Source organism: Centropristis striata, chromosome 20 (genome assembly GCF_030273125.1).
Source record: "Centropristis striata isolate RG_2023a ecotype Rhode Island chromosome 20, C.striata_1.0, whole genome shotgun sequence".
Classification (NCBI taxonomy): Eukaryota; Metazoa; Chordata; class Actinopteri; order Perciformes; family Serranidae; genus Centropristis; species Centropristis striata.
The window spans coordinates 25,105,037-25,131,877 of NC_081536.1; the positions used below are offsets into that span (position 1 = coordinate 25,105,037).

Sequence of the window (26,841 nt, forward strand, 5' to 3'; positions counted from 1 at the left end):
GGAGTTATCGGCCATAGATATTACTGCCTTTTTTCCCCAAATATAACAGAACTGGATGACGTTTTCGATAATCCACAATCTTTTTTTAAGCAGGATTAACAAGGTCTGAGTATTATCTTGATTCCAGGTTATAAACTGAGTTTGGTGAGGTTTTCAAATGTATATTAGGCCTCATAGTTCCATATTTGAGAGAACCTCAGATATCTCTGGTCAATGTCTGCAACATTTGGAAAAACAATCAACTTTGAGGAAAAACATGTATTTTTGACTTGTATACTGTCCCTTTAACATCACATCTACTTTTCCTTATATGACAAGGTCTGCTGTGAAAAGGTCTGTTACGTTGGATTTTATTTGACTGTAAAATGTGTTGACTGTTGCTTTTTTTCCAAGCAATTGGAGTTTCATCATCTGGAATTTGCCATTTGTCTTAGCTGGCTGTTCTGCTACGTTTACAGATGCTGTTATATGCAAAATGAAACACCAGTTTACAGTTGAACAGCACAGTTTTGACTAATTTTTAAATAAACTGAACTTGGGCTGATACATTATGTCAATGTTCTTTTCTTGCCTTGAAATGGGAACTAGCAATGTTGTGTGAAACATAAAATAGATGAAACAGTTAATGAAATAATGATACAGTATGTAAAAAGTAAATGTTTGTTGGAAACAACACGCTGGTATTATTTGCTTTTATCAGCTAAGTGGGTGTTGCAAGACTCATTTAATTACAAAATCAACAACGCTTAATATTTGTGTTATATATTTAAATATCTATATATTTGTTTCTCATTAATTCAGTTTACTTTTAAGTGCCTATCATGACAGCAAGCCAGCCTGTTGACATACAGAATCAAACAGGGTTAAGACTTAATTAAACTGGTCCGTCTGTTCAAATAAAACCGTTGCCACTTACCCGGTTCTCACCTCACAACATCCCAGCCGAGGCCTTGTGCACGAACCAGCGTCACACACTCACAGCTCAGGTCTGACACAGCCCTAAAGTTTATTTTATTCATGTCATTTAAGTTACACGGTGGAATCAGACACAAAAAAAAGGTTAGAAAGAAAAAACAGCAACCATTCCACATCAAATGGCAGAATGAGGCCATGGATCTGTCCTTACATGCTTATAATGCATACTACCGACTACACATACAGTAGAAATAAAGACATGTAATCTACTGTAAAGTGCACACATATCATTTACTAGATTTAAGTGTATTCCTGCTACATACTGTAAATGCTGCTTCCAGATTTTGACAGTCCTAAGTAAGGGTGTAGTCTTGAATAGTATGCACTATGAGCTTTTAGACAGAGCCCTGGTGTTAGTAAAACATTAGCAGCGGGCTGGCATAAAGGGAGCATGGTTTGTGTCTCTATATGTAGCCCTTGCCATGCCTTGACTGAGAGAAAAGATAAAAAATAAATCAGACTGCACTTTGTAAAAGTCGTCCGTCTGTCTGGAGGCCGTCTGTCCTAAAAGGTCCCGTACAACCATCGCGAAAATGTAACTGCTCATATGGAGAGTTTCCCTTTCAACTGCAATTGAAACTAAAATCCAGTGAAAGCATCACCAAGAGTGTATATATATATATATATATACATTTATTTTTGTCTTATTGCAGCTCCAGGTTTTTGTTTCACAGGTGTGAGATCAATTAGGGTTTTTCTCTGTGGAGGTTAAATTTTACTTTAATTACTCCTGTTAAAAGTTAAGACATGTATCTAACCACAGAGTGTACGATGGTGGACCCCAGCTGCTTTAGTAAGGCCTGTTGGTGGCCAGCACTACAAGACTGCAACTGTAAAAAAAAAAAAAAAAAGAGAAAAAAAGAAGAAAAGACAGAAAAGCAAAAATTCCCTCAATAAAGAAAGTTTTGTTATTTTAGAAGCCAGAGGCTGCTGTGTTTTGCAAGAGATCATATAAATTATATTTTGCACTGGCTTTTTAATTTTCTACTTTACACTGTTGGAGAAAAAGAGCAGCACCTACTGGACCTCAATCAGAGAGAGTTGACTAACAACAGCTGAGGAATCTCTGGCAGCAGGATGGGATGCCTGCTTCACGCCTATAATCGTAATTTTACTGCAGTACTTTTTAAAAGTTTGTTCCCACTGTAAAAGTTCTTGTGTGACCCTTTTTTTTTTGTTACCCGCAGAGTCAGGCGGATTGTTTTTGTCCAAACACTTAAAATGGCATTTCACCCATTAATACCCAAACACTCCACCACGTCCAAGCCCTGATACACAACTTTTTTTTCTTTTTTAGTGTCAACACATTTGGCAAATCGTCATCATCATCATTGTCGTCATCATAAAAATAACAAAACATAAACATTAAAAACAGACAAGTTCAGTTCACATCAAAGTAGAATACAGATATTATATCTTTACCCACAAAAAGTTCTCACGACTAGCTTGAAAAAAGAAAGAAAACATCACCATGTTATACAAGAATGTTTGTTTTTGTATGTTTACTACGAAATGTTGAAAGATTAGCGTGTGTAGAGTATCTGCTCGGTATGTCTGTCAGTGTGTGTATTTAAGTGTAAACTTACGTTAACAAGCAACATGTCTTTCATTATCAACACAGGAATCCTCCTCCATAAAAGCAAAAAAACCCACATCACATCAGCATCATTTGCATTCCCAAAGTAAGCATCCAAATCCATCACCACATAGAAGTCATCAGCTGGCCACTAAAAATCTCAAATCTTTCAGTGAAAAAAGAAAAAGAAAATAATAATATTTTAGTGTCAACTATATATATACTATATATTTATATTTTTGTTCTTTTATACCAACCAAACATATGGTATATTACGTGTTGCGATGGTTATGGTCCCTGGCAACATCATGAAAAAGTACAATGATGAAAATAAAGACACTGATCCCCCAACTTCATCCAGCTCATGTGTATGTGTTTTTGTTTCTGTTCATATTTAATTTTCAGTGTTTTTCTTGTGTGCACTGATTTCTGTATGTTCTCTTGGCGTTCAGTGTATTTGTTCTGCATTTAGAGTGAACTTTAGTGTGTCAAAACAATGACGCTTTTTGTCTGAATAGTGCGTTGAGGCATTGTAGGCATAGTTTAGTGTGTTTAGTTTGTATTTAGTGTATGCTGTTAGTGTGTTTTTGTTGCTGTGTATGCATCTATATACGAGCTCTGGCGCTCTGATGGTAGACAGCACGGTAGGCCTTCGCTGTGTGTTCAGTGTGTGTCTATGCGTTAGCACTGATGCTCTGTTTGTAGACGGCGTGGTAGGCGTTTCGCAGCAGGACGTAGGGGAAACAGGACTCCAGCAGATCCATGGTGAGGAAGGGAGACTCCTGCACAATCTAAAACACAGACACACATTTAAGATAATAGAAATAACAGAACTAAATTGCAACACATTTTGTCAGACCAAACGAACAGAACTACAGGTAAGAAAGCGTCTCCCACCATGTCCAGCAGCAGGTAGACAGATTCTCTGTTGCGCGTCGTCATCTTGTCCGTCTCCTGTCCAATCTTCAACAGGCTGGACGAGGCCAGCTACACAAGCAGACAAACAGGTTAGAGAGATTGTCTTCATAGAGAAAATGTAATTTTAATGTGATTCAGTGCATGTCTACATCAACTGTCTTTGTGTTAATGTATTAAAGAGGTTATGACAAGATGATAAAATTAACAAAGGAGCAGTACATCTGATAGATCTCGGCATTTTAGCTTTTTTTTCCTCTCTTTTTTTTTTTTTTTTTTTTTTTTTAAATCAATGGCATTGTCTTTTCAGGTCTGCTGTATGTATTTTAAATGACTTAATTTCATCTGTCATGTCATTCTATGCATCTTTTCAATTTAATAATCTAATTTTTTTTCACTTTTATCAATTTTTTAGTCCATTTTGTTTCTATTTTATGTTTTACTGTTATTTATTCTTTGTTTGTTTTTATCTAATATGTAATGGAGTTAATCATATATTTCTGATTGTTACTATAATTACTCTTCCTATGGCTCTTAACTGTTTATTTTCTTTAATCTTTCCTTTATTTATTATTACATTTTTATATTTTTTTATTGATTTTGTGCATTGGTCTTAAGTTTTTAAATTGGTTTTGACTTTTCTATTTATTTAAAAAAGAAATCTGAATCACTTGTCTTGTCTTGCTATCATCAAATATCTGTAAAGCACTTTAAGCTGTAATAATCAGTATGAAAGGTGTTATATAAATTAAGTTTGGAGTTTATATAAGCTGCTACAGTGACACAGAGGGGAGTGACATGCAACAAAGTGCCCTGATCTGGAATAAAACCAGGAACATGTATCCCTCCAACAACTCTGTCCTTTTTTGATAAAAGTAGATGCATTAAAAATAAAGGTGTTAAATGTCTCCACTACACCTCAGCCATTACCTCAGCTCTTATTGTGAAATTTCAGCTTGCAGCTCAACATGACTTTGCAGATGTATGATAGGAGCAGGATGTAAAACTAACTGTTGGTGATAAAGTGTTTAAATCTTTTCATCTTACAGCCAGGAACTCCTTGAGGCGGTCCTCTATGCTCCCCTTGTGGATGGTGAAGAGAGCAGCAGCGATCTGGTTGATGGCTTTGGCCAGGCAGTGGATGTTGTTACAGTGGCCTGTAGGGGGAAGCAAACACACGCCGTTAGCGAGAGAACAAGAAGACATCATCTGTATTTGAAAATCAATTAACTCCAGTTTAGTTTCTGACATGTGTGGCTCTTTAAGACTTCCACAGCAGAGAGATTCTCCAGAATACAAAAGCGGGAGCTGCAACAGTCCGGTGGGGAAGATATGGATTTCTTTTTTGTATTTCATGCAGATGAACGCCATTAAGAGTGTATGTGAGATGCATAAGAATTACGTGAATATAAAACATGTAATTGTAAGTTCACAAAATGGTTGGTGTGGCTGCAACGGCGCCATGATTTGAGATGTGCTGTCGGAAAACCAATTGCTCGCCAATATGCAGTCTGCATACTAACAATGGTGAAGCCCATTACAACTCATTATCCTTTTCAAATGTCCCTTATTAACAATGGCGCCTCTCATTTCAAGGTTGTTAAGAGGCAATGTCTTGATAATTCATCCTTGAGTGACAAATCTCTTTGATACCTTATCAAAAGCCTCATTTAACTACAGCGATGTGTCTCTGAGGTTTATGTAACTGAACACTTCTCTTTACTGAAATACCTGCAACAAATAAGGTTAAACAGGACACAATGGGTGAGCTGACCTTTAAAAATGTATTTATAATTTAATAATTTAAAAAGTGTAGGTAATGAAGATGATGATATGGCCCTTGTGCACACAAATGAATCAATCTGAGGGCACAAGGTCGATCTCATTTGCATGCAAAACAGTCTTGTGCCACTGATGCAGTAAATTATGTTTCTGATAATGTGTAGTATTCTCCTGCACAGCTTTCAGGCTCTGAACATAGAGCTTGATATTTTCATTATTTGTGAAAGAATAATAAGTTATTAAGGGGAAAATACAATTATGCAAAATAGATTATATTATTGTGGCACAAACATACTGTAGTTTGATATTATAATTGTTGTTTTTGACCAAATCTTTTGTGTTTTTGTCTCCATTTTCACTCCAGAAACTTCCTGTGTGCAATTATTTGAAAAAACAACAACAAAAAGCTGTGTTTAAAAGGAGAAGATAAGTGACATTTAGTCGACATATTCAAAGAAAAATCAAACAAAAACTGAATACCAGCATGGCGGCCTACCTTCTATGGCGGGGCTGTACTGTGACATCACGTTGCTGGCCAGCGTCGGCAAAGAAACCGCCACAAACACCATCAGCAGACAGGCGATCTTATACTCCTCCTCTGGACTGATGTTCTCTGCACACACAGACACAAGCTCTCTTCAGACACGGAGTATGTAACATTGCTGGTTTCATCTATATGTTAAAAAGGTGGCTATTTTTGTCCTTAATGTTCCTTATGAAGTTATTCAAACATGACAGGAAATTTACATAAAGAGCAGAGAAAGAGACAGAAAAAAAGCAGCGAGTCAAAGTCATGATAGCCAATGAGAAGAGAGTTTTTACAATTATACAACACAATTACTGCCAGTACACAAATACTGAATAATAGAAAGTTCAGTTAAGGCTCCTAAAGCATTTTGTCGGGTATTTCATTAAATCATACATGTTGGCTCAAATGAACAGGGAAATACTTAATCTGGTCATATTATTATTGCAAAAGGTTTTTACCCCCAATTCTCTTTGGCCCAGGTTGCAGAGGGAGGGCAAAAATAGTCTTTAGAGATTGATCTGTTATGAGAAGACAGTGTTTAGGTTGAGTGCTTTGGGGCATTCATTCTACCAACCAAATTCTAGTCTATAATTTAACATATTGAAGGTTTCTTTGAATATTTATTAGTTACTTTCTCAAATAATATTCATGAGTTTCTTGTTAAAATCTATATGAACCATTCTTCACATCGGCATAATTGTGATTCACCACACAGCACTAAAAGAAAATATCATTTTTAAAGCACTTCTAGCAAACTTCACAGAGAACAATGAGGGCAACACAGCCTCATCGATCTGCTTTAACTGAATATTCTTACGTCCAGCTCCGCTAAAAAGACATAATATCAAATCCATCCGCACATTAGCTTGTCGTTCACGACCCAGCCTGATTGTACCAGCACACACAATGTTATCTTCGCTTCACTTGTCACTCAGCTTTCGTGGTCAGTGTGCAGCCCCAGTTGATTATAATGGACACGCTGCAGCAGACTTGTCGCGCCACGTTCATGCCCCAAGTATTTCTCCCGAAGCTCCGCAGTCGATTAAACACGAGAGCGGAAGATAATATTAACGATCGTGTGACATCTTAGCAGGGGTGCCCATAATTCTGTAGCGCCGCTTGCCGAATGAATATAGGGGAAACAATGGAAGATCGATCTCCTCACCGCATGGAGATTGTCTCTTTCACAGCGTTTCCTATTTTATTAAACTGATTTTGAGCATAAGAGACAATGGATGAGATATTAAAGTTATAAAAGTTATTCAAGAAGTCAGTTTAAGACATATGCAATCAATCTTTCTCTCATGCAGCCTTTACTTCCATTCACACATTCAATTCAGACTGAATTGAAAGTGATGCAGAAATGCCTTATTCACACACAAGTCTGCATGCACAAAGAAAGTCATCAATAAGAGGTGGGATGTGTGGAAGCTGGATTCGGTTATCTCACCACTTTTCTGCGAGGACAGAGCCACCACCAGAGCCGGGTCGATCTCGCAGGGTAAACCTGCTGCTGATGACAGCTCGTAGACATTCATGGCCACCTGGAAACAGAGGTTCATACATACACATGAGGAGAGAGCGAACACAAGTTAACACCGACATCAGGTTAGGGGTTATTTTATTTTTATGTGTCTAGACGTGCGTTTCACCTTCATGTCCGTCTCTCTGGGAATGTGGTCCTTGAAATCCTCCACTGAGCTGACCAGGAAAGGGATGTGGCAGGATAAGACCTGGAGGGAGCGAGAATGTGATGCAGAATCAGTGCTCTGTAACATATATAACAAAATATAAAAAGTGTGAGTGTTTGTGTGTGTCTTACATCTCTGAGAGCCTCCTGAGCCAGAGAGCGGAAGGACAAGATGACTCCAATGATGGTCATTCTCTTCAACACACTGTCCACTGCTACACACACAAAAATACAGAAATGTGTCATTCAAACTTAAATTGGCAGTCTGACAGGTTGATTGTTAGATCATTTAAATGCAGTATATGTAGTTGACGCTAGTCAATAGTAATTCAGCAGCTTGAAAACTTAATTTGCTCCTCTAATTTGTAAGCAACTGAAGTTTAATTTCATTAGGCTTTTGCTGTGCTAACAGAGTTTGTATTGACTTTGAATTGACTTTTAAGTCAAGTCTGCTTAGCCAACAGGGCATTTTTCACCACTGTCCCAAAAAACTGTTTTAACTAACCTGAAGTACATGGAAACCATCCCAAAATCAAACTGTTGTTTCTTTCCTTTGTTATTATCATCTATAGTTGTCTGTGGCATGATAAAAAAACACCATTAAAAGGTTGAGCACATACATAATCAACTTAAATTTATTTTAAAAAATGGTGTTAAGTATCTGTACTTTTACCTCCAAATTGTACTTCTCTCATCCCAGTGAGCATAACTTTTTTAACAACAGCTGGGGGTTTATTTAACATCAAAATGTCTCAAAGAGCTCAGTAATAAATCTGCCAAATAAAGGTTTAGTTGCTACTTTGTGAGTTCATACAAATAAACCTGATTGTGTTAAATGGGCACATTATATCATCTTATATCATCGCAGGCCTTAATTGAACTGAAAAACAAATCATATAGTGTGTGATTCCAGCAAATATGATTGTTGTCCAAAGAATCTATAAAATATAATGAAAGTTATGATTTTCAGCCAGAGTAACATAAAAAGACTAAGCCAAGTAGTCGTCTCGAGCCCTGTAAGCCACTATTAATGTTATTAGCAGTTTATACCGAATAAAACAAATCTTTAACAAACCAAGAAAAACAGACATGTTTTCTCAAATAAATGCTGTGAAGCTTCACACAGACAGAAAACAAGTCAGGACAGCAGACTGACAGCAGAGTCAACAGAGGAATGTGACTCTTCTCAGAACATGAACGTCGTTAAGCACAAGCTGTCAAGCACACACGCACTATACACCACTGACTTTTTTTTCTTTCTTTGTTTATTTATTTATTGCCTGTTAAGCGTCTTTGAGTGTTTAGAAAAGTGCTACATAAATGCAATGTATTATTAAATCTCCTGAAAACATTTCCAGGCATAGAGAACCAGACCAGACTCAGCTGTGGTGTGAAACTCTACCAAACGTGTGTGTTCAGGTGTGTGTGTAAAATTACAGGTGAGTTTCTTGAAGAGGGCAGCCATGTGGTCGGGTTTGTCAAAGCTCGTCCTCATCTGGGTCAACACCTCCATGTTTTCTACCACCAGTTTCTACATGGAGACAAACAAACAAACAGTTATATTAATAAATTAAAAAGTTGACTTCATGCTTGTACAGTAGGATTATTTTCTTCTTTTCCAATGTTTTATAATAGATTTTAGATAAGTGTTAAGTCATCGTAAGAGATCGCTATATGTTCTATCTTTTTTTCAGTTATAATGCATTGTAATTGCATTGCATTGTAGTTAATTACTGGCGCACATATTGATGAATAGATCAGTTATTAAAAGCCGTAAAGAATAGAAAGTCTTTTACACATCGCTTCAGCTGTCATAAGTTAAGTCTAAATAGTAGTTACTGTGATAAGTTTTATTTTGTAAGTTTGAGTTTCTCTCTGTTATTGTGTGTTTACCTTGAGCTCAGCGACCTGTGATGAGATGTGCCACATCAGACTCTCGCTGAGGAACTTCATACCGTACGGCCCCAACAGCTCAGACAGTGAACGCATCTCTGTGAAAACACACAAATCATTAGGTAAAAAGAACAACAGCAGTCAAACCAGGAACTGCCATCAGAATTATTTACACAGATAGTTTGTGTGCAGGTTGGTACCGGAGATGTCAGAGTATTCCTCAGCGTTGAAAGTCAGCTCGTTCTCTGTGGGCAGGTTGACGAAGGCCTTCATGGCGGGGAAGTAGGCGATGTGTCCGTTACTGACCTGACGGAGCAACGTCTCCAGATACCTAGACACACACAGTATCAGTTACATGTTAAAGTCCTCTCTTTGATGAGTAAGTCCTAATTCCAGCAGGTTTTCTGTACTTTAACAGGAATCGTTTGAACTTCAAGACACTTCTATAAAGATACACAGGACTTTTCAGTTTTTCAAACATATTATGATCTCCATTTGCTGTCTTTCGTTGGGATTCTATCAAAGTCTTTCGGTGACAAATTCCTTTGGCACAAAGATGCACTGATTTCAATTGCTTGTTTTTAAATAATGGTGATTACTGAGAGATGGAAACCCTGTAAATTCCTCTCCCGAACCGTTCTCTCAAATCACATAGAACAAAAACATACCCAAAACCATGAGCTTTAAAGGCCAATGCAAGAACAAAGCGTGTGTGCCCATAGAAGTGAAATCTGGTATTTAGTTGCAAGTGTGTTACCAGTGTTTCCTGCAACGATAAAAATGATCTCCTTCTGTACAGCGATAAAAATGAGAGGGTTTTGTTTAATTAGTAGTTGTGATAAAAGAGTTTTTAACAACTTGCAATCTGTGAACACAGACTCCGGGGAAGAGTTGTTTGAGAGAGACTCAGATTAAATACTGGCACAGCCTGTACAAATACAATGCATAACTCCATGTATGCTTTTATGAATGGCACTTAATTTATCCATTCCTCTTTACTGTCTGATGTTTCATCATTCCAGCTATAATATTTTTGAAGATACTTTTGCTGCATATATTTTTAAACTGTCACTGCTCAAGCAAGCGTACCAGTTTGTGTAGAGACTGGTGATGGTGGGCTCCCCGTGGCTGTCCAGGTGCTGCGTCTGCTGCAGGAGGACGTTGTTGAAGACTCGGGTGATGTCGATAGTGACGTAGTTCTCTATGGACTGAAGCACCGTCATGTAGGCCCGGACGCTGGTCAGCAGCTCGCTGGGCTTGGCTATCTCCTGAGTAGCCTGGTTGTACATGGTCATCCCCACTATAGACCTGGACACAGAGGGAGTAAAGACAAGTTGACTTTAGAGTTCAGAAATAGCACATTTTAAACCTCACAAACATTTCTATAACCCTGACTCCAAAAAAAGTGTGTAAAACAGAAGGCGTCAAATATTAAAAAAATGTTTATTGTTTATCAAAAATGAATTTGCAACTGACTGCAGTCTGTTTTTATGACGCTTTTCACAGTGTCAACTATTTTGGATTCAGGGTTCTAAACTCTCTTGACATTAACAAGAGAAAACTAAATTATTTTAGGCTCATACTTCCTTTCCAATCTCCTACATAGTATTTTGCTAGCAATAGTGTTAGCCATCAAGCTGGTAAAACCTTCGAGTGCATTAAATAGAAATCAGTGCAACCAGCAACTAAGAAATTCAAGGAAGGACTCAGTTTTTAAGTTTTGTTACAATGTGTTCACATATTGACAAATCCAAGTGAATAATATATGTATACATATATGAATATATGTATACCCTGACCTTTGCACTGCTACAAATGGTTGCTTTTCCTGTTTATTGACGGTTAAATGTCTGGTAGTTAATTAGCTTAAAAGGTAGACATAAGGGTACAGCAACCTGTCCCTTTTGTGTCTGAACTGGAAAAATAAGCTTTAAGAGTGAGTCTGTGTGTTTAATCTCCGTTTGTTTATATTTACTTGGTAAATCTGATCTCCAGGTGTGAGGTGAGGTACTCTCTCGGTGTGAACGTGTGCTCCCACACCGCCAGGTTGGGAACATAGTTGATGGAGAAGCAGAGTTCAGATAATGCTGTATGGAGTTTATCCAGACTGGGAATTTAAAAAAAAGAAAGAAAAAACAGTCAAAAGCGACTCAATAAGATATACAGTACAGCAGAGATAAAGTGAAAATAAACAAAGCAGAGTATAACAAGGAAACTAAAAATAAGCAATGTAGAGATGCGGTATATATGCAGATGACAGTGAAAAATCCTCCAGTTGTTTAATAGAAACCACTGATACATATGGCAAATGTTAATAACAGTTTATATGAGGATAAACAGCTAAATATCACTGCTATGATTACTGCTGCATGAGTAAAGATGGATGTTTAATGGTGTTAATGGGAATTCAGTGAAAATAACAATCAAAACAAGGCTATTAATCTATTATTCATCATTATGACTGAGTCAGAAGTAATTACTTATGAACAGACACATAAAGAGACAAAAAAGAACAGAACAAGGAGGAGCTAAAAAGAGAGGAGAAAGGAGATTAAGTTTGCTTATTTAACTAACTTGGTGACCAGTAGTCTGTTCTTCCTCATGCTCTCCACTCCTGGTTTCTCTCTCTCCGGCTCTCCCTTCTTCCCCGTCGCCTTCTTGCTCTTCTTGTTCACGGCCTGGCTGATGGTTTTCGCACAGTGCTTAGGAAGCAACTAAATGGTGGAAAAGTAGAAGAAGATTAAACAGACGGCGGGGAGAGAAAGACAGACCAGCACGGATAAACAAGAGATTGAAGGAAATGAAAGACAGATGGAGAAAGAGAGATTATTCACGGCATGGCTGATTTTCTTAAAACAGTGGCTTTTTAAGAAAGCAAAGAGTGAAAATAGCAGACTGAAAGAGATCAGTTTAAGAAGCTTTTAACGGCATGCATCGACAAAGGACTTCTAACATCAACATGACAGCAGGGAATATTATGCAAATGGCCAGTTGTTTCTGCTCTGCCACAGACTGCCACATTAGAAAAGTTTGTTAGTTTAAGAAAACTTTAAAGACTTTATCAGTGCAAGTTTCTTTGGGATAATTGGTGAAATTGTTAGAAATGTTAATTTCTTTCTACATTTAAATACCAGCTGAGTCCAAATGTGACATTTTAGTGGCGAAACAGACATAACTTTTAACTAATTTGTATTTAGGTCTCGAAAAACCAGGACATTCAGTTCTCACAGAAAATTCAGAGCAGCGTGCTCTCAAAGTTTTCATTCTTAACTCAGTAAATGTATGGATGAAACTATAAAAGCCCATTTCATGCCAGCTAAATAAACAAGTTCATAAATAAGATAGTAAGTAAGGGAAACATAATACTGAGAGTCAATTATGACTAATAAGCTTTCTCAAAAGGTGCTTAGTCATTATTTTCAGAAGCCAAGTCAATATTTTGAGTAAGTTTCTCACTAGAATAATTTACAGGACCCTTTTTGTTTTTTACATCACAGTCAACATACAAGATATAAATTATGCGATTTAGAGGTGCCAGTAGCAGCCTCATATTTTCCATATCGTTTTTTTAAAATTATTGTTCTTTTTTTATTTATATTTATTTGTAACTAATTGTTTGTAATATTTTTTGTGAAATACTAAAAAAATATTAAAAATGATTCTTATTTTACATGAATCCTAGTATTTTTATGTATAATATATTATATTTTGTGTATTTGATAGGAGTTTCTGGAGCTGGCATGAAAACAGTTTCACTGCATATTGTACTATGATTTATTGTGTATGTGACAAATAGAGGCTGATTTGATGTATAGATTCTCTCAGCTAACTCTGAGCACATAGCAAATTTCCCAAAAACTAACAAACTATTACTGTTACACTTTGTGTGTGTGTTCCTACCTGGTCGCTGAGTGTACATTGTTCAGTGCAGATGTCAGTGATCAGGTTTCTGGCCTGTTTGGCCATCTCATCCAGAAACATGTTACACAACGACAGGCTACGATCCCCTATGTGGTGACGCTGCAGAAAGAGAAGCAGAAACACACACACACACGAGGTCACAGACAAAGTCATTATTGTTATCAACATAACATAATTTAATAGCAATAACTGAACAGCAACACAGTTTCTCAGTGCATCTATATACATGTGTGTCTTTACCTCCTCAGGACAGAGCTCATGTGTGCAGGACATGAAGTGTGTGCAGAGCAGAGGGAAGCAGATGGAGTGTCGGCTCTGGGAGGGAAGCTCCAAACACTGCTGGAACATCTTTTCAAACGCACGGCTGTAGAAGCTACAACACACACAAAAAAAGAGCGAAATAGGTGAAATTAAGGCATAAACAGATACTTCATTCCAAGCCAAATGTATTGTCTGAAGTGTGTGTGTGTGTGTGTGTCTGTGTGTGTCTCTCACCAGAAAATGGACAGGTCTGACGTCTCCACAAGCATTTCCACCAGAGAGTCCACCATCTTTGTATGGAAGATGATGGTGTTCATCATTTTACCGAGCTCCTTGTGATCGGCGATACCAAGGCTGGCTTTAGAGACGCTGGTGTAGGCCTACATAGGGGAAAAGCATTCTCATTATTGAGATCATTTTGTACTGATCAGCAGCAAAGTAGTTCTATTTAAAACTCTAGCTGACTGTATTCACACCAACATTCCTCTGGAAGAACATATCCCTGAGGTTTACGTAAATGTTTTTAAGGAATGAAAGCGCTGGATTTGTTTGCACACCTGCAGTCTGAACCAGTCCAGTCTCATGCCTCTGAAGTCAAACACCTCTCCATCCTCCACTGCAACACAAAAGCACAACAATTCACTCAAAATCACACGTTATCTTTAAAACTGGTTCATGACTTAAGCTGTTTTTCTCTCCTACTCCTCTCAGCTTTGGAGAAGGAATGGTTTACCTTGTTTGACACTAAGAGAGGTCATAGTGTTGACAAATGAAGACATGATTATAGACTCATCCTCTGGACACACAGACAGGTTCTATCAGAGAAAGACGGGAGAAAACAGGTTAGAAAGACAAGTGCAGTGTGGGTAAATGTGTCTTCTAAAAGACTGTGTTAGAGTCAGCTTAAGCCGTAATAAATGTGACATTTGAAGGCTTGCAAAACTTCAATTTTGACATGAAAGCTTTAATAAACTGTATTCAAAACAGTGGCCCTTGAAGAGTTTTTGCAGCTTGGATAATATTCCCAAAATGTTTTTGACGTTTCAATGTGTAATATCATAGATTTCCATAATGCAGGCAATAACAGTATATGTGTGTGTACAGGTTCTTTCTCTGGGCAATGAGTACAGTTAACTCTTACAAGGACCAACCTATTAAATATTGTGCAATAATTAAATGTATTCTAGTGCAATAATAACATTAATTCTAGAGCAATGATTTAATTTTACTCTGGTGCAGTAAGTGTGTTTGTTTGCTGAAGTTGTTTTGCTTCTGTGGTGTTTTCCTGTCTTTTTATTATACTGAAGTAGCACTCCTTTAGCTGCATTCTGGAAAATGAAGGCTTTCTATTCTGTTTTATTATTTTTTTCCAGAGCTGTGTGTGTGCATTCAGAGTGTGCATGTGTTCATACCTGCACGAGTTCATTCAGTACCACAGCATCGAACCCGGACAGGTACTGGACATAGTATCGCTGCATCACTGGACCGTACTTCCTGACGTGAGCTCTGAGCTCCTCCATGTAGAAGATCAACTCTGCTATGTGTCTGTAAAACACACACACACAAACACACAGTTAGATGAGCAGACCTGGGACTAAAGCAACACAAGCAGCCAAATAGAAAATAATTCAAGGCTGCCACGATTGTGTTAGTGTGGATAAACAGGTTTGTATGTTCACATACTTGTCTATGAAGTCGTCTGTGCTTTTCTTTTGGATGTTGTCTGCGTGTCGAAGCAGCCAGATGATTTCGTCACGGGCAAATGACAACGCCATGAACACGAACAATGCCTAGCGGGACAGAAAGAGGCAGAAATATGGAGGGAAAGGGGAAGTGGAAATGTCAAAAACTCCCCAAGATAAATACTTCCAAGATATATTACCAAGAGCAGTTGGCAGAGGCCACTTTCTCACAGTCTCTGAACCAAATGAGCAATATGTTTACAGAGTCCGTCTGGCTCAGCAAATAGATTCTGTTACATATTGATGAGGGTCTCCATCTGGCCAAAGGAACCTACAGGGCTTTCTGAAGTACTAAACTGAAAAACTTATGCAGAATTATTTGAAGGGATACTTAAACCTAAAAGATGAGTATTTGTATATTAATTACCCACCCTGTGTTACCTTTAACTCAACAAACAACTGTCTCTTTCACATGCTTTCATGGTGAATGAAGAATACAACAATGTCATAAATCCCTGAGAAATTGGAGGTAATGAGGGACATGTTTAACAGCAAAACTATATCAAAACATATTTAAAATCTCTCACATAACTCGTGCAGTATAATCAAAGTCTCAAGTAGCGAGTCATATGCTCTCAGTACATCCAAAACACATGCATTTTCATATTTTTAGTGATTGACTCTTCGGATTCTCTGTTCACTATGGAAACAAGCAAGAATATCAAGGTTTTATTTCAAGAATTCACAGTAACACTGGGTAAGTAATTGCTATACAATAGGTCTTATTTTAAGGTGGTATTATAGTATTTTAGAAAGTTACTGTTTGAAGAAGAGAGTTGAGTCATAATAAAGAGATATTAGTTATTTAAGATGTAGGTGGAGTTTTCTTTGTTTTGTACTGCTCATTTAGCTCATCTAAAACTGAATCAAAGGTTATTAAAGGGGTAATTGTTGTATTTAAGATGGTATTTTGTATTACCTTAGGACCGAGCAGTCCAGGCTGATCAGCTAAAACAGTAGCCAGCTCCTTCAGAGCTGATCGGAGAAACTTGCGTCTCTCTCTGTGCATTGAGCCTCTGCAGAGAGAGAGAGAGAGAGACAGAGACAGAGAGAGAGAGCGAGAGAGAGAGAACAGATGGAGGAAGTCAGAGCACAGCATCAAAACACACGAGCATCCCGATTAAACGGTATTTTGACACTTTCAGGACAATCCTGCAAGAGGACAAAAGTAAGTAGATGACAGTGACGGCAGAAGAATGAGAATAAAGATAAAAGGGGAAGACGGAATAAGTAATGAGGATAAAAGCTGAGATGAGACAGAGGGGGAGACAGGGGGGGGGGGATAAAACAGGGGGGAAAAACTGAATGAGGGATAAAGAGGGGAAGAAAGGTGATGACTCTGTGTGAGACTCCCTGAGAGAGAGACTAAAGGCTGGGAGCAGAGCTGAAATAATGTTTAAAGAACGGAGGCAGAATCAAAGATAAGATGTGGGAAGTGAAATAACTAATGAAATGTAAATTATATGTACAGTTGAAACCAGAAGTTTACATACACTATATAAAAAGACACATATGCTTTTTTTCCCTCACTGTCTGACATTAAATCAGACAATCATTTTTCCTGTTTTAGGTCCGTTAGGATTACCAAAATTATTTCTATTTGCTAAATGCCAGAATAACGAGAGAAGGATTTTTTTAGACAATTTTTTATTACTTTCTTCAAAGTCAGAAGTTTACATACGCTAACCTTTGAATTTGAATTATGCCTTGAAACAATTTGGGAAAGCCCAGATGATGCTGTCATGTCTTTGGAAGCTTCTGATAGGTTTATTGACAACATTTGAGTTAATTAGAGACACACCTGTGGATGTATTTTAAGGCACACCTGAAACACACTGCTTCTTTGTGTAACATCATGGCAAAGTAAAAAGAAATCAACCAAGATATCAGGAAGAGAATTGTGGACTTGCACAAGTCTGGTTCATCCTTGGGTGCAATTTCCAGATGCCTGAAGGTGCCACATTCATCTGTTCAAATAATTATACCCAAGTATAAACACCATGGGAATGTCCAGCCATCGTAGCGCTCAGGAAGGAGACGGGCTCCGTGTCCCAGAGATGAACGTGCTTTGGTCCAAATGTGCATATCAACCAAAGAACAAAAGCAAAAGACCTTGTGAAGATGCTGGCTGAAGCTGGTAAGAGTGTGTCATTATCCACAGTGAAACGAGTAGTGTACCGACATGGGCTGAAAGGCCACTCTGCCAGGAAGAAGCCATTACTCCAAAAGAAACATAAAACAGCCAGATTACAGTTTTGTCAGACCACAGGACATGTCTCCAAAAATTAAGGTCTTTGTCCCTGTGTGCATTTGCAAACTGTAATCTGGCTTTTGGCAAATACAAATAATTTTGGTAATCCTAACGGACCTAAAACAGGAAAAGTGATTGTCTGATTTCATGTCAGACAGTGAGAAAAAAAGCATATGTGTCTTTTTATATAGTTTCTGGTTTCAACTGTATTTAATATGAGTGTGTGTGAGGAACAAAAAGGTAATATTGGATGAAAATTCCAGCTGGGAAACAATGAAGGGATTAGTAAAAAGGATGAATACGTACGCATGAGACAGGGCCTGTTCCTTGCACTCTCTGATGTCATTAATGCGTTTGTTGTACCTGGAAAAAAACACACAAGTAGAGAGGACACGTTAAAGAGCAAGTATAGACTGAGCAATTGATAAATACAATATGATATTGCATATTGTAGCTCCACAAGAAATACATTTCAGTCGGCATGCAAAAAAAACGTTCATCTTTTGCATCTCTTCAAGCCAAACGAAGGAAAAATTTCCTCCAAACTTTAAGCTATTGATTAAAGGCCGTATAAATCATTAGACAGAGGAAAAATTTGCTATTCTACTTACAAATGTAATGCCATATGGCAACATTTTTAATCTATATAGAAGTAATGAAAGCAACTGATATCGTAGCTTTGAATCATTAACCCCATATGGCATATAGTTTTCTTTTTTATTTATTTGTCATTATTATTATTTTAACTTTATTTTAAATTATAGTTTATTCATTATTTTTTTTTTCCTTTTTTGTCTCAATTCTTGTCAGATTAAATTTATATATATGTACATGTACGCATACATTTAAATCTAATGTTTTAAATGCACTTTCTATACTATCAATGCCAATAATAACAACTTAATTAATTAAAACAGACCAAAAAAACCAGAACGAACTGACAAAGACATGAAACTGATTAAATCAGCTAAACTGCATGTTTCAGAAGCTGTAAACTACAGAAATTTAGATTTTTTTGTGGTTACACTTTTAGAATGTCTCTGCCCATGTGTATCTCACATAGATGCCCTTACCCCCTAATGTTCACAAACAGGTCCTCTGCAGCCTTGTGGATGTGGAAGACTTCATCCCTGAACAAACAGAGGCAGGTGGAGCTCTGCAGAGCCAGCTTCCACAAAGACAAAGCTGCTGCGTCGCTGTTCAGCACCGAATGACACAGGATGAAACCAACTGGAGAGAGAGAGAGAACGGAGAGGAATATATGACTAAGTGCAATCAGAAGAAAAAACAAACATTATTAGACCTGAACTGATGTTGCTCAAGTACTTACAAACAATCCACTTCTCCATTGCATCCAGTGACAGGTATTCACATGGCATCTGAAGACAAAGAGGATCAGATTGTCAGGACATGATTTCACAGTTGGACTTAAACGCATCCTCAAAGCTCTGGCTCAAGCTATTTAACAGGTTTTTTTTTTAAATTATGCATTACTAAATATTGAAACATCAGCAATTTCAAGACATTTTTAAAATATTTTCCTTGGATCACAGATGCAAGCCATTTCAGTGCAGTCTTCATTATACTAACAGTGTCTGACTGTGCAGGGTTGAGCATGGTGGAGGGGGCAGAGATGAGAGAGAGCAGCTGGGCGTTCCTCCACTGGTCGGCGGACAGATTCCTCCTGGGATAGACCATCTGAAGACTGATCAACGCATCTGACAAGGACTGGAGGAAAGGAAAGACATGGGGGAGGAGAAGAAAGGCAAGAGAGAAACAGCAGGAGGGAAAGAAGGAAAAGAAAGGAGAGGAATATACTGAATTAATTACTTTTCATAGTCTTACAGATGAATTATAAAGCAAATTATTGGAACTATCAGAGTATCGTTAGCCATTTCATTCTAGTTGATCACCATGTATCACTGTATTGCATCAGTCTTTCACCACATTACTTTATTTTCTCTTCAATTAATTCAGCTGCCTATGACAGAGCAGGAAATTGTTTCACTCTGACTGACTGATCTAAATGTGGCACTATAGGTTCTATGGCAACTGTGCCTCTCTCCATCACATCTGCAAACTTTAACAACTACTTAGAAGTTCACTCTGAGCCATTTTAATAAGGGAGTCAGTGTGTACAGAAGAAGAGGCAGATGGAAAGCTAGAATTACCACCTCGCGGCTGTATGCCTCCGCCAACCAGGCAAATAGGATGCAGTTTACATCCATGTCTGTCTAGACTTATATAATATATACAGTGAGAAGACTGACGAAATGTAATAAAAAGGTATTAACTTAGATGCGTCAGAGACATCTTAAACCTGGAACTACAGAAGATGTATACAGTCACCACAGTATCAAAGTAATGCCAGAGATAGAATCACCAATTCACTTTCCGACCAAATGGTCACAATCTCTCCTTCTGTTCCAGAGTTTTGCCAATGAATAACAACCAGAAAGGTGTTTTTGTGCAACATTATGATGTGTGGAATTTGTCATAATTATCCTATGAATTCTTGACCAAAAAAATTTGAAGAAATTCCCTCCAGGCATTCCAAGATATTTCATTCATGAGAATAAAACGGACGGATGGACCACCTTTAAACAAAACGCCTCGGGGCCACAACTTTTGCAGGCGTGGAGGCATTAAAAAAAAAAAAAAAAAAAACCACACCACTTCTGAATATTAACACAGTTCTTGTACCTTTCCGTGTGGAACAAACTCCTCCATCAGCTTCTTCAGAGGGTTCTCGTAATCCACGATCATCTGGCCCAGCCTGGGGTACTCCCGGTCACTACGACACACACAGAACCACAGTTACTACCAAGACCATGGCCATCGTTAGATGTTTGAACTATTAAAACTCTGATTGTTTACCCTACAGACGATGAGTCTGAATTGTATGTGAATAAAGTGCTCTAAAGTGCTGTTTCAGTTACCTGGCTCCATGTGTCATCTCATGGGCGTAGTTGTACAGTCCTATGATGGCTTTCCTCTCCTCTATGCGAGACAGTATTGTCATCAGAGTAGTGTAAGTCACCACCAGGTCCAGGTAGTTCTTGGTCAGGTCAAAGTTCACCGTCTGACAGGAAACACAAAGTGACAAAATGCATGCATTAAAGTAAAAAAACGGGAATTGACTGACTGAAATTGTATTTGCGCTTCAGCCAAGTCACATGCAGTGTGTGAAACATGTTCCAGGTTACTTGACACCTGCTTAAGAAATACTAATCCATAAGAATTCAGCACCAAATGCAGCCATCACATTTAAATGCTCAACCAATACTGTTTAACAGGAGGAGGTTTTTAAACAGCTGTTCTATTGCATCTTGCATTTTTTTTGTCTTTTCATTATTTTTTTTTGCAAAGCTTGTCATTACTCTCTAAAATAATCAAGCATCTACATAACTTTTTATTACATGCTTTTATTTTCCTAATTATTTCAAGTAAACCTTTTATATATAAGAAAATAGAAATAAATAAATACATCAACAAACAGCCCCAGGATTAAATAACAATGGGTGCAAATCTCTATAGTGCTTTGTCTTATTAAAAAAAACAACAACAAACAGAACAAGCATCAAACACACATCACCAACTTAGTGATCTTTGTTTGTTTACAACAAGCACTGGACACTCTGAGCACAGTTAGCCATGCCGCTTAATTCACGATCACTACGTTTATGATCAGCGGAGACGCTGTGAATAATTAGCCATGCTGCTTTTGTTTTGCAACAGTTGCGTCTCCCGTGTTTAATCCGTCGCGTATGTGATCACGGATCACGGTAGAAACTGTCGCTAAGTGACTACGATATGATCGAAAACCTCAGGTGACTAACCCTAACCCTTCATTGGAGAAACTTTTAATAAGACAAACAGTAACAGAAGAATGAACATTAAGCATTGGAGACAGGGGACTTTTAAATGATGATCAGTTGGCTATGGAAGATCGCCCACCCTTATGTGAAACTGCATAATTTTAATTGAAAAACATAAAATTTTTGGGGGAGGACCCCTGAAAGCCCCGACAAATTTGTGAACCTAACTCTTAGGGAAAACGGTGTAAATATGCACACACCCAATTAAAAGTGAATTGCTCAAATAAAAGGATGTTCTTGCATTATTATGCCATTTTATTATCATTATATCAGGTCTTACAATGACATTAATATTGTTTACTGCAATTATTTCAGGGATTGATTCAATGGATTCAATGCATTGTTCAGTAATATTTTATTGAGCTATTGTGACAGCTCTACTGTGCTGTTGTGCTGGATTGCATTAGAATTTACAGATTATAAATAATAAATAAGTGTTTTGTCAATGTCTTTCGCACTTACAATATCAAAGAAGACCTGGCAGGCGTCGATAGTGTTCAGCAGCTCACACACGTGGTCCTGTTGATAGAGCAGTTACACCTTTATTACAATCACCACCATATAATATTTTACAGTGTACTGTTAGGTGTGTGTGTGTGTGTGTGTGTGTGGGGGGGGTTTCCTACCTTGAATTCCATGACATCTACGAAGGTAAAATAGTAGAGAGCCAGGTTCTTCAGAATCTCTGACTTCTCCTTCTGCAGCTGAGCCAGCTGTTGCTGTAAACACGGCAGCATACACACAGTTACAAAAAGCCATGAAAGAATCTTCTATTAGTAAACTTCTATTACTACTTCTATTAGTAAAACCTGTTTAATCTGACTGTAGTGATTAAGAGTATCTTTTATAATTTGCAGTATCTCTCTTTTTTGGATTTTTATACATACTTTATGCACCATAAAATTTGTTTTTTTGTGCTTTAAGGCACAAATACTCCCAATACCAGCCCAATGTCTGATCTGCTCGTGCTGAATTTATATTACTTAATGAATTAATTATTCAGCCATATGAGCGGTGCATGAAAAATGCTCATAAGCTATGGCCAGGTTCCACCCAAGTCTGGAAATCAGAATATAAAAAAAAAACTGTAGTGAAAAATATCTGCTATTCTAACACATCTGTCTCTAAAAAACGAAAAGAAAAAGTAATTACTCAGTTTCCCTTCAGGGATCAATACTGTTTATCACATCTTGTTCAAATTAATCACAGTTTCTCTTCATATTGACAAAACTAACAGCAAACTGACACAAATGAAAGTATTGCTAAATTATTTAGTAATATTTGAGCAGGAAGCTCGTCTTACAGAGAGACACTGAAATAACCAGATGCAAAGACATTTTAAAAAAAGACTGTGTTCTTTGTATATAAAGTCATTTTACTTTGGTAGAACATTTCCATTATTTGAATATTTTTGGGACACTGATACAGTAAACTTGGATTTAAATAAAATGTTCCCACAATCTTTATGTTTCAATGCAGTTATTATGCTTGGGAACATAATCAGAATAAAGGTCTGGTATGCACAGACTTTTTCAAAAAGTAGCTATGTTGTTTCGTTTGAAGTTCAAAGTCTCAGCTGAAAAGAACACACAAGAGGATAAAAAATTTCTGACCAAAGTAAAATATGACTTTCTGAATCAAAGCAAAGCCAGACTGTCCACCCTTGATTTGTAGAAGTCAGAGTTTGAAGACGGAAGTGAGAAGGGAAAATTTAATCAGAGAAAAAAAAGCTTAAAAAAAGAAGCTCAACTTGAAAAGATTGTTATATCAATCTTTTAACAAGCAGGGATATTTATATATACACAATGTAAAAAGAAATATATTAAGAAAGGAAGATTTTTTTTTTAAATTTACATAACAGGAATGACTGAATCATACTGTATGTAAATTTAACCAAGCCCCAAAGCTGTATGTGTTTCATTCAGGACTGTAACTTTAACAAGATACAGTGGGAAAGTGTAGGAAATGACAAGTGTGAAGTGTGTGTGACACTACTGCTGCACCAAGGAGTAAAAACATTTATTACTATAAATATTTTTTACATTGTGTTTTTGCCTATATTTCTGCCTTTTTCAGACCTGTACAAACACTGGTCAATCATCCCTAAAAAGTGAAAAAAATGCAGTAAACGGACAAATTCTGTTTCCAGTATTATCTGCTTCATAACACTCCCTGGTGCAGGCAGTCAGCCAGTCACTTAAAACAGCCACTCAATCATCAAGCCCTCTAACCAACTAGCAGTCAAACCAGCCAGCAAACCAGGTTGTTAACCAGTCACTCAGTGAATGATTGAAAGTAAAAATGCTGCCAGCAGAGAGGAGAGAGGAAGAAAAGCAGAGCAAAACAAAAACACACTCCAAAGTAGCTTTTTCAAAACAGGTACAAAAAAATTACATTATTACAAAACTTAAGTACGTGAACTAAAATACAAAAACTTACCAAAAAGCACAAGTCCGGAATAAGCCAAGTTTAGCATGCAAAACACAAACAAACACAGAAACAAAGCAGAAAACAACGTAAGGGACAATTTTTGCACAGTTATACTGAATAAAGCAGTTAGCTTGGCACACACACACTCTCATACCAATCTCACACACACAGAGCTGTTGGCTAAACGACAGTTTGACATGAACACATAGGCCAGAAGCTACGAGCTAAGCTAACGAGTAAAGCTGAAAGAAACATTTGATGAGCAATGACACACACACACACACACACACACACACACACACACACACACACACACACACACACACACACACACACACACACACACACACACACACACACACACACACACACACACACACACACACACACACACACACACACACACACACACACACACACACACACACACACACACACACACACACACACACACACACACACACACACACACACACACACACACACACACACACACAGAGAGAGAGACTGTGCCATGTGCTGGGTCGTGCTGCAGGAAACTGCTGATGCTGATGAGAACAAGTACTTGTGTTTCGCTTTTTACCCTCAAACTTTATAGTAATGATGTTTTCTCCCCCTTCTCACATTGGCGAGAGGCAATGACTCTGTTTTTTTCCCCAGCATCCACTGCCGCAGCCCAAACGCACCACCCCCGATGGGATTTCTTGTGTTTCCGCTGCACTGCAAGATCCGGTCTAAACACAGCCTAAAACTACTTTGACAACCTTGTTTAAGACATTTGTCCAAGCATGACAAACAGTGGTGTATATATAGCAAAACACTGTGTGCTGCATATGAAAATACAAGTAAATGGGAAACACAAATTAGTAGTTAGATTTTTCACCATGCTTACTAGCTGTTGTGATCAGTAAATAAGAATTCTTGTCAAATCTGTCAAAAAAATGAACTGATTTCAATTTTGATCAACCAATTCTTAACAAATGACAAGAGCTTTGATCTCTCACTTATAACACAAATTCAGTATTTTGGTTAGTCAAACTTAACGCATCACTTTCAGGGGTGTCAAACTTTGTGTAATTTTATTTGGCCCGCGAGGCAATACCAAATTATTATATTATTATTGTACTAAAAAACCTGACCCACCGGTAAAAGGTTTATTTGATCAATGTTGGCCCGCGATTTTATTCAAGTTTTACATTTTGGCCCCCCTGTGTATTTCAGTTTGACACCTCTGACTTACAGCTTTGTTTATCTTGTGTGCGGGTGGTTTTTGACATTAAGCAGAACACACAAGTAAATTCTTAATTACATAATTATGGATATAGTTCATTAGTAGCTGCCCTTATATATACTTTTTCTATTTCCAAATTATTATTCAGATCATGCATAAATAAATGCATAAAAAACCTTGAGCTTTCAATAACTACTGGGTGATTTTCTACCTTAAAATAATATAATGTATGTAGTGCAGCAGGTTTTTTCCTATTCATTTTCCAGCTCTGAACCCAGGTTTAAATGCAACAACTTTCCACTTGCCAGGTGCAGAAAAATAAACCGACAGTCTAAATCAGAGATTGGTCATATGTGCTGTTCTACACCTGAAGATAAACAATCACACAGGACATTCATTCATTCTCTTTGCCTTCATGACATACCCGCACAAACTGCAGACAAACATGCAGACGAACTTACGTTATTATTCCGTGTCTCAACAGCAGGGAACTTCCTGACAATAAATTTAACCGCAGACTCCAAGTTCTTATCGACAAGATAGGAGGGCTTAGCCTTGGGATCGCCACATGCCTGGAAAGAAGAGGAGAAGAAGAGGTGAGCAGAGTTTAAACAAAAACTATTGTAAGTACACTGATGCTATTGAAACACCTAGGCTATTAATTATTTTACATCTATTATTCTAACATTTTCTTTCCTCATGGACAGGCATGTTAGATGTGTGGTCATCACCAGGGAAACATTTAGTGCTCACAGTGAAGACTGGCTTATCCTGGTCCAGGAGGTGAGAAAGGGGATCAGGTGGATGAAATATTGACACCACTGACATTAAGTGAAGTTTCCAGACCAGAGGCGTAATCAAAACATGAAAACAAACACACACAAACTTCATAGCAAGTCACCTTGTTTGCCATTAAATTATGTCAATTTAGCAAGATTTGGAAAGTGTTTAACAGCAAACAGGGTAGACTGTGGACTAAGATTCATGGACTAAAGTTTGGACGTCTGTGGTTTTCATGTTTGGATAAACCAGCTTACTGTTGTAAAAGACTGAGCCTGAATTGATCAGTGGTTCTCATCTGCTGAGCTGTGGAGAGACAAAGAGCTGAGCTCGGATAAATACAAATAATACTCTTTACATATTGTAAATGAGCTTATTGCAATCACTTAAAGTCTGGAGTAAACATTTCAAGCATATAATAATTTAGCCTCAATTTCAATCATCCAGAAATGTCAGTTTGCCAAAAAAATATCCACAACACAGAGAGGATGAGAACCACAGAGAGAGTCCCAGGTAATGAGGGTTTCAGCTTCACACTGAAGTGTCTCTGAGCCATCACTGGTTACTACCACTGCATGACGGGCAGAGTGATGGACGACGGGTAAAATGAAGAAGGGGCTGAATGAAACAGAAAAGAAAATAATAATAAGAGAAAGTAAAGAGGGGGAACTTAAGGAAAAGAGGCACACAGAGAAATGACTCAAGAGAAAGGACAGATAAGTGACCAGAGAGAAAGTCCTATTTTAGGCAGCAATATTTTAAATTGTTTCACTAAACCTGCAGAGCTACATTTTTTGTCTTATTAATATTCCTATCTGCTCATTTAAATCAGTATCTGACGATGGCCCTGACTCTGGCAGGAAGCAACAGCGCTCATGCATTATGGGTAGTGACTTAGTGAATGGTGAGGAAGATGTGGTCCATGCATGTGCCATAAACAGAGTGAATGTATAAAGTTTGTTGGCTGCCAACACAGAGGAACAATCC

The 26,841-nt window shown here is 37.7% G+C and overlaps 1 protein-coding gene across 7 annotated transcripts in view; it reads right to left on the bottom strand.

The window, feature by feature from the left end:
- Positions 1 to 982: 982 nt before the first annotated feature.
- nckap1 (NCK-associated protein 1) overlaps positions 983 to 26,841 on the bottom strand; it is a 36,659-nt gene continuing 10,800 nt past the window's right edge. For 2 of the 7 annotated variants that reach the window (XM_059358955.1, XM_059358957.1), the window contains 31 exons: positions 25,536 to 25,646; positions 22,040 to 22,132; positions 21,876 to 21,932; positions 20,475 to 20,617; positions 20,239 to 20,329; positions 19,126 to 19,263; positions 18,866 to 18,914; positions 18,609 to 18,765; positions 17,842 to 17,898; positions 16,204 to 16,300; positions 15,226 to 15,332; positions 14,955 to 15,087; positions 14,276 to 14,357; positions 14,100 to 14,158; positions 13,777 to 13,922; positions 13,522 to 13,654; positions 13,261 to 13,380; positions 11,935 to 12,074; positions 11,336 to 11,467; positions 10,450 to 10,668; positions 9,561 to 9,691; positions 9,361 to 9,458; positions 8,905 to 8,998; positions 7,600 to 7,682; positions 7,430 to 7,510; positions 7,228 to 7,321; positions 6,236 to 6,295; positions 5,745 to 5,861; positions 4,514 to 4,623; positions 3,449 to 3,538; positions 983 to 3,342 (listed from right to left, as the gene is read on the bottom strand). In XM_059358955.1, the coding sequence (XP_059214938.1) occupies positions 3,226 to 3,342; positions 3,449 to 3,538; positions 4,514 to 4,623; positions 5,745 to 5,861; positions 6,236 to 6,295; positions 7,228 to 7,321; positions 7,430 to 7,510; positions 7,600 to 7,682; positions 8,905 to 8,998; positions 9,361 to 9,458; positions 9,561 to 9,691; positions 10,450 to 10,668; positions 11,336 to 11,467; positions 11,935 to 12,074; positions 13,261 to 13,380; positions 13,522 to 13,654; positions 13,777 to 13,922; positions 14,100 to 14,158; positions 14,276 to 14,357; positions 14,955 to 15,087; positions 15,226 to 15,332; positions 16,204 to 16,300; positions 17,842 to 17,898; positions 18,609 to 18,765; positions 18,866 to 18,914; positions 19,126 to 19,263; positions 20,239 to 20,329; positions 20,475 to 20,617; positions 21,876 to 21,932; positions 22,040 to 22,132; positions 25,536 to 25,646 (3,339 nt within the window). In that variant the 3' untranslated portion in view covers positions 983 to 3,225. The remainder of the gene's footprint in view (positions 3,343 to 3,448; positions 3,539 to 4,513; positions 4,624 to 5,744; positions 5,862 to 6,235; positions 6,296 to 7,227; positions 7,322 to 7,429; positions 7,511 to 7,599; positions 7,683 to 8,904; positions 8,999 to 9,360; positions 9,459 to 9,560; positions 9,692 to 10,449; positions 10,669 to 11,335; positions 11,468 to 11,934; positions 12,075 to 13,260; positions 13,381 to 13,521; positions 13,655 to 13,776; positions 13,923 to 14,099; positions 14,159 to 14,275; positions 14,358 to 14,954; positions 15,088 to 15,225; positions 15,333 to 16,203; positions 16,301 to 17,841; positions 17,899 to 18,608; positions 18,766 to 18,865; positions 18,915 to 19,125; positions 19,264 to 20,238; positions 20,330 to 20,474; positions 20,618 to 21,875; positions 21,933 to 22,039; positions 22,133 to 25,535; positions 25,647 to 26,841) is intronic. The other 5 variants (XM_059358958.1, XM_059358956.1, XM_059358961.1 and 2 more) reach the window with 3 other exon arrangements.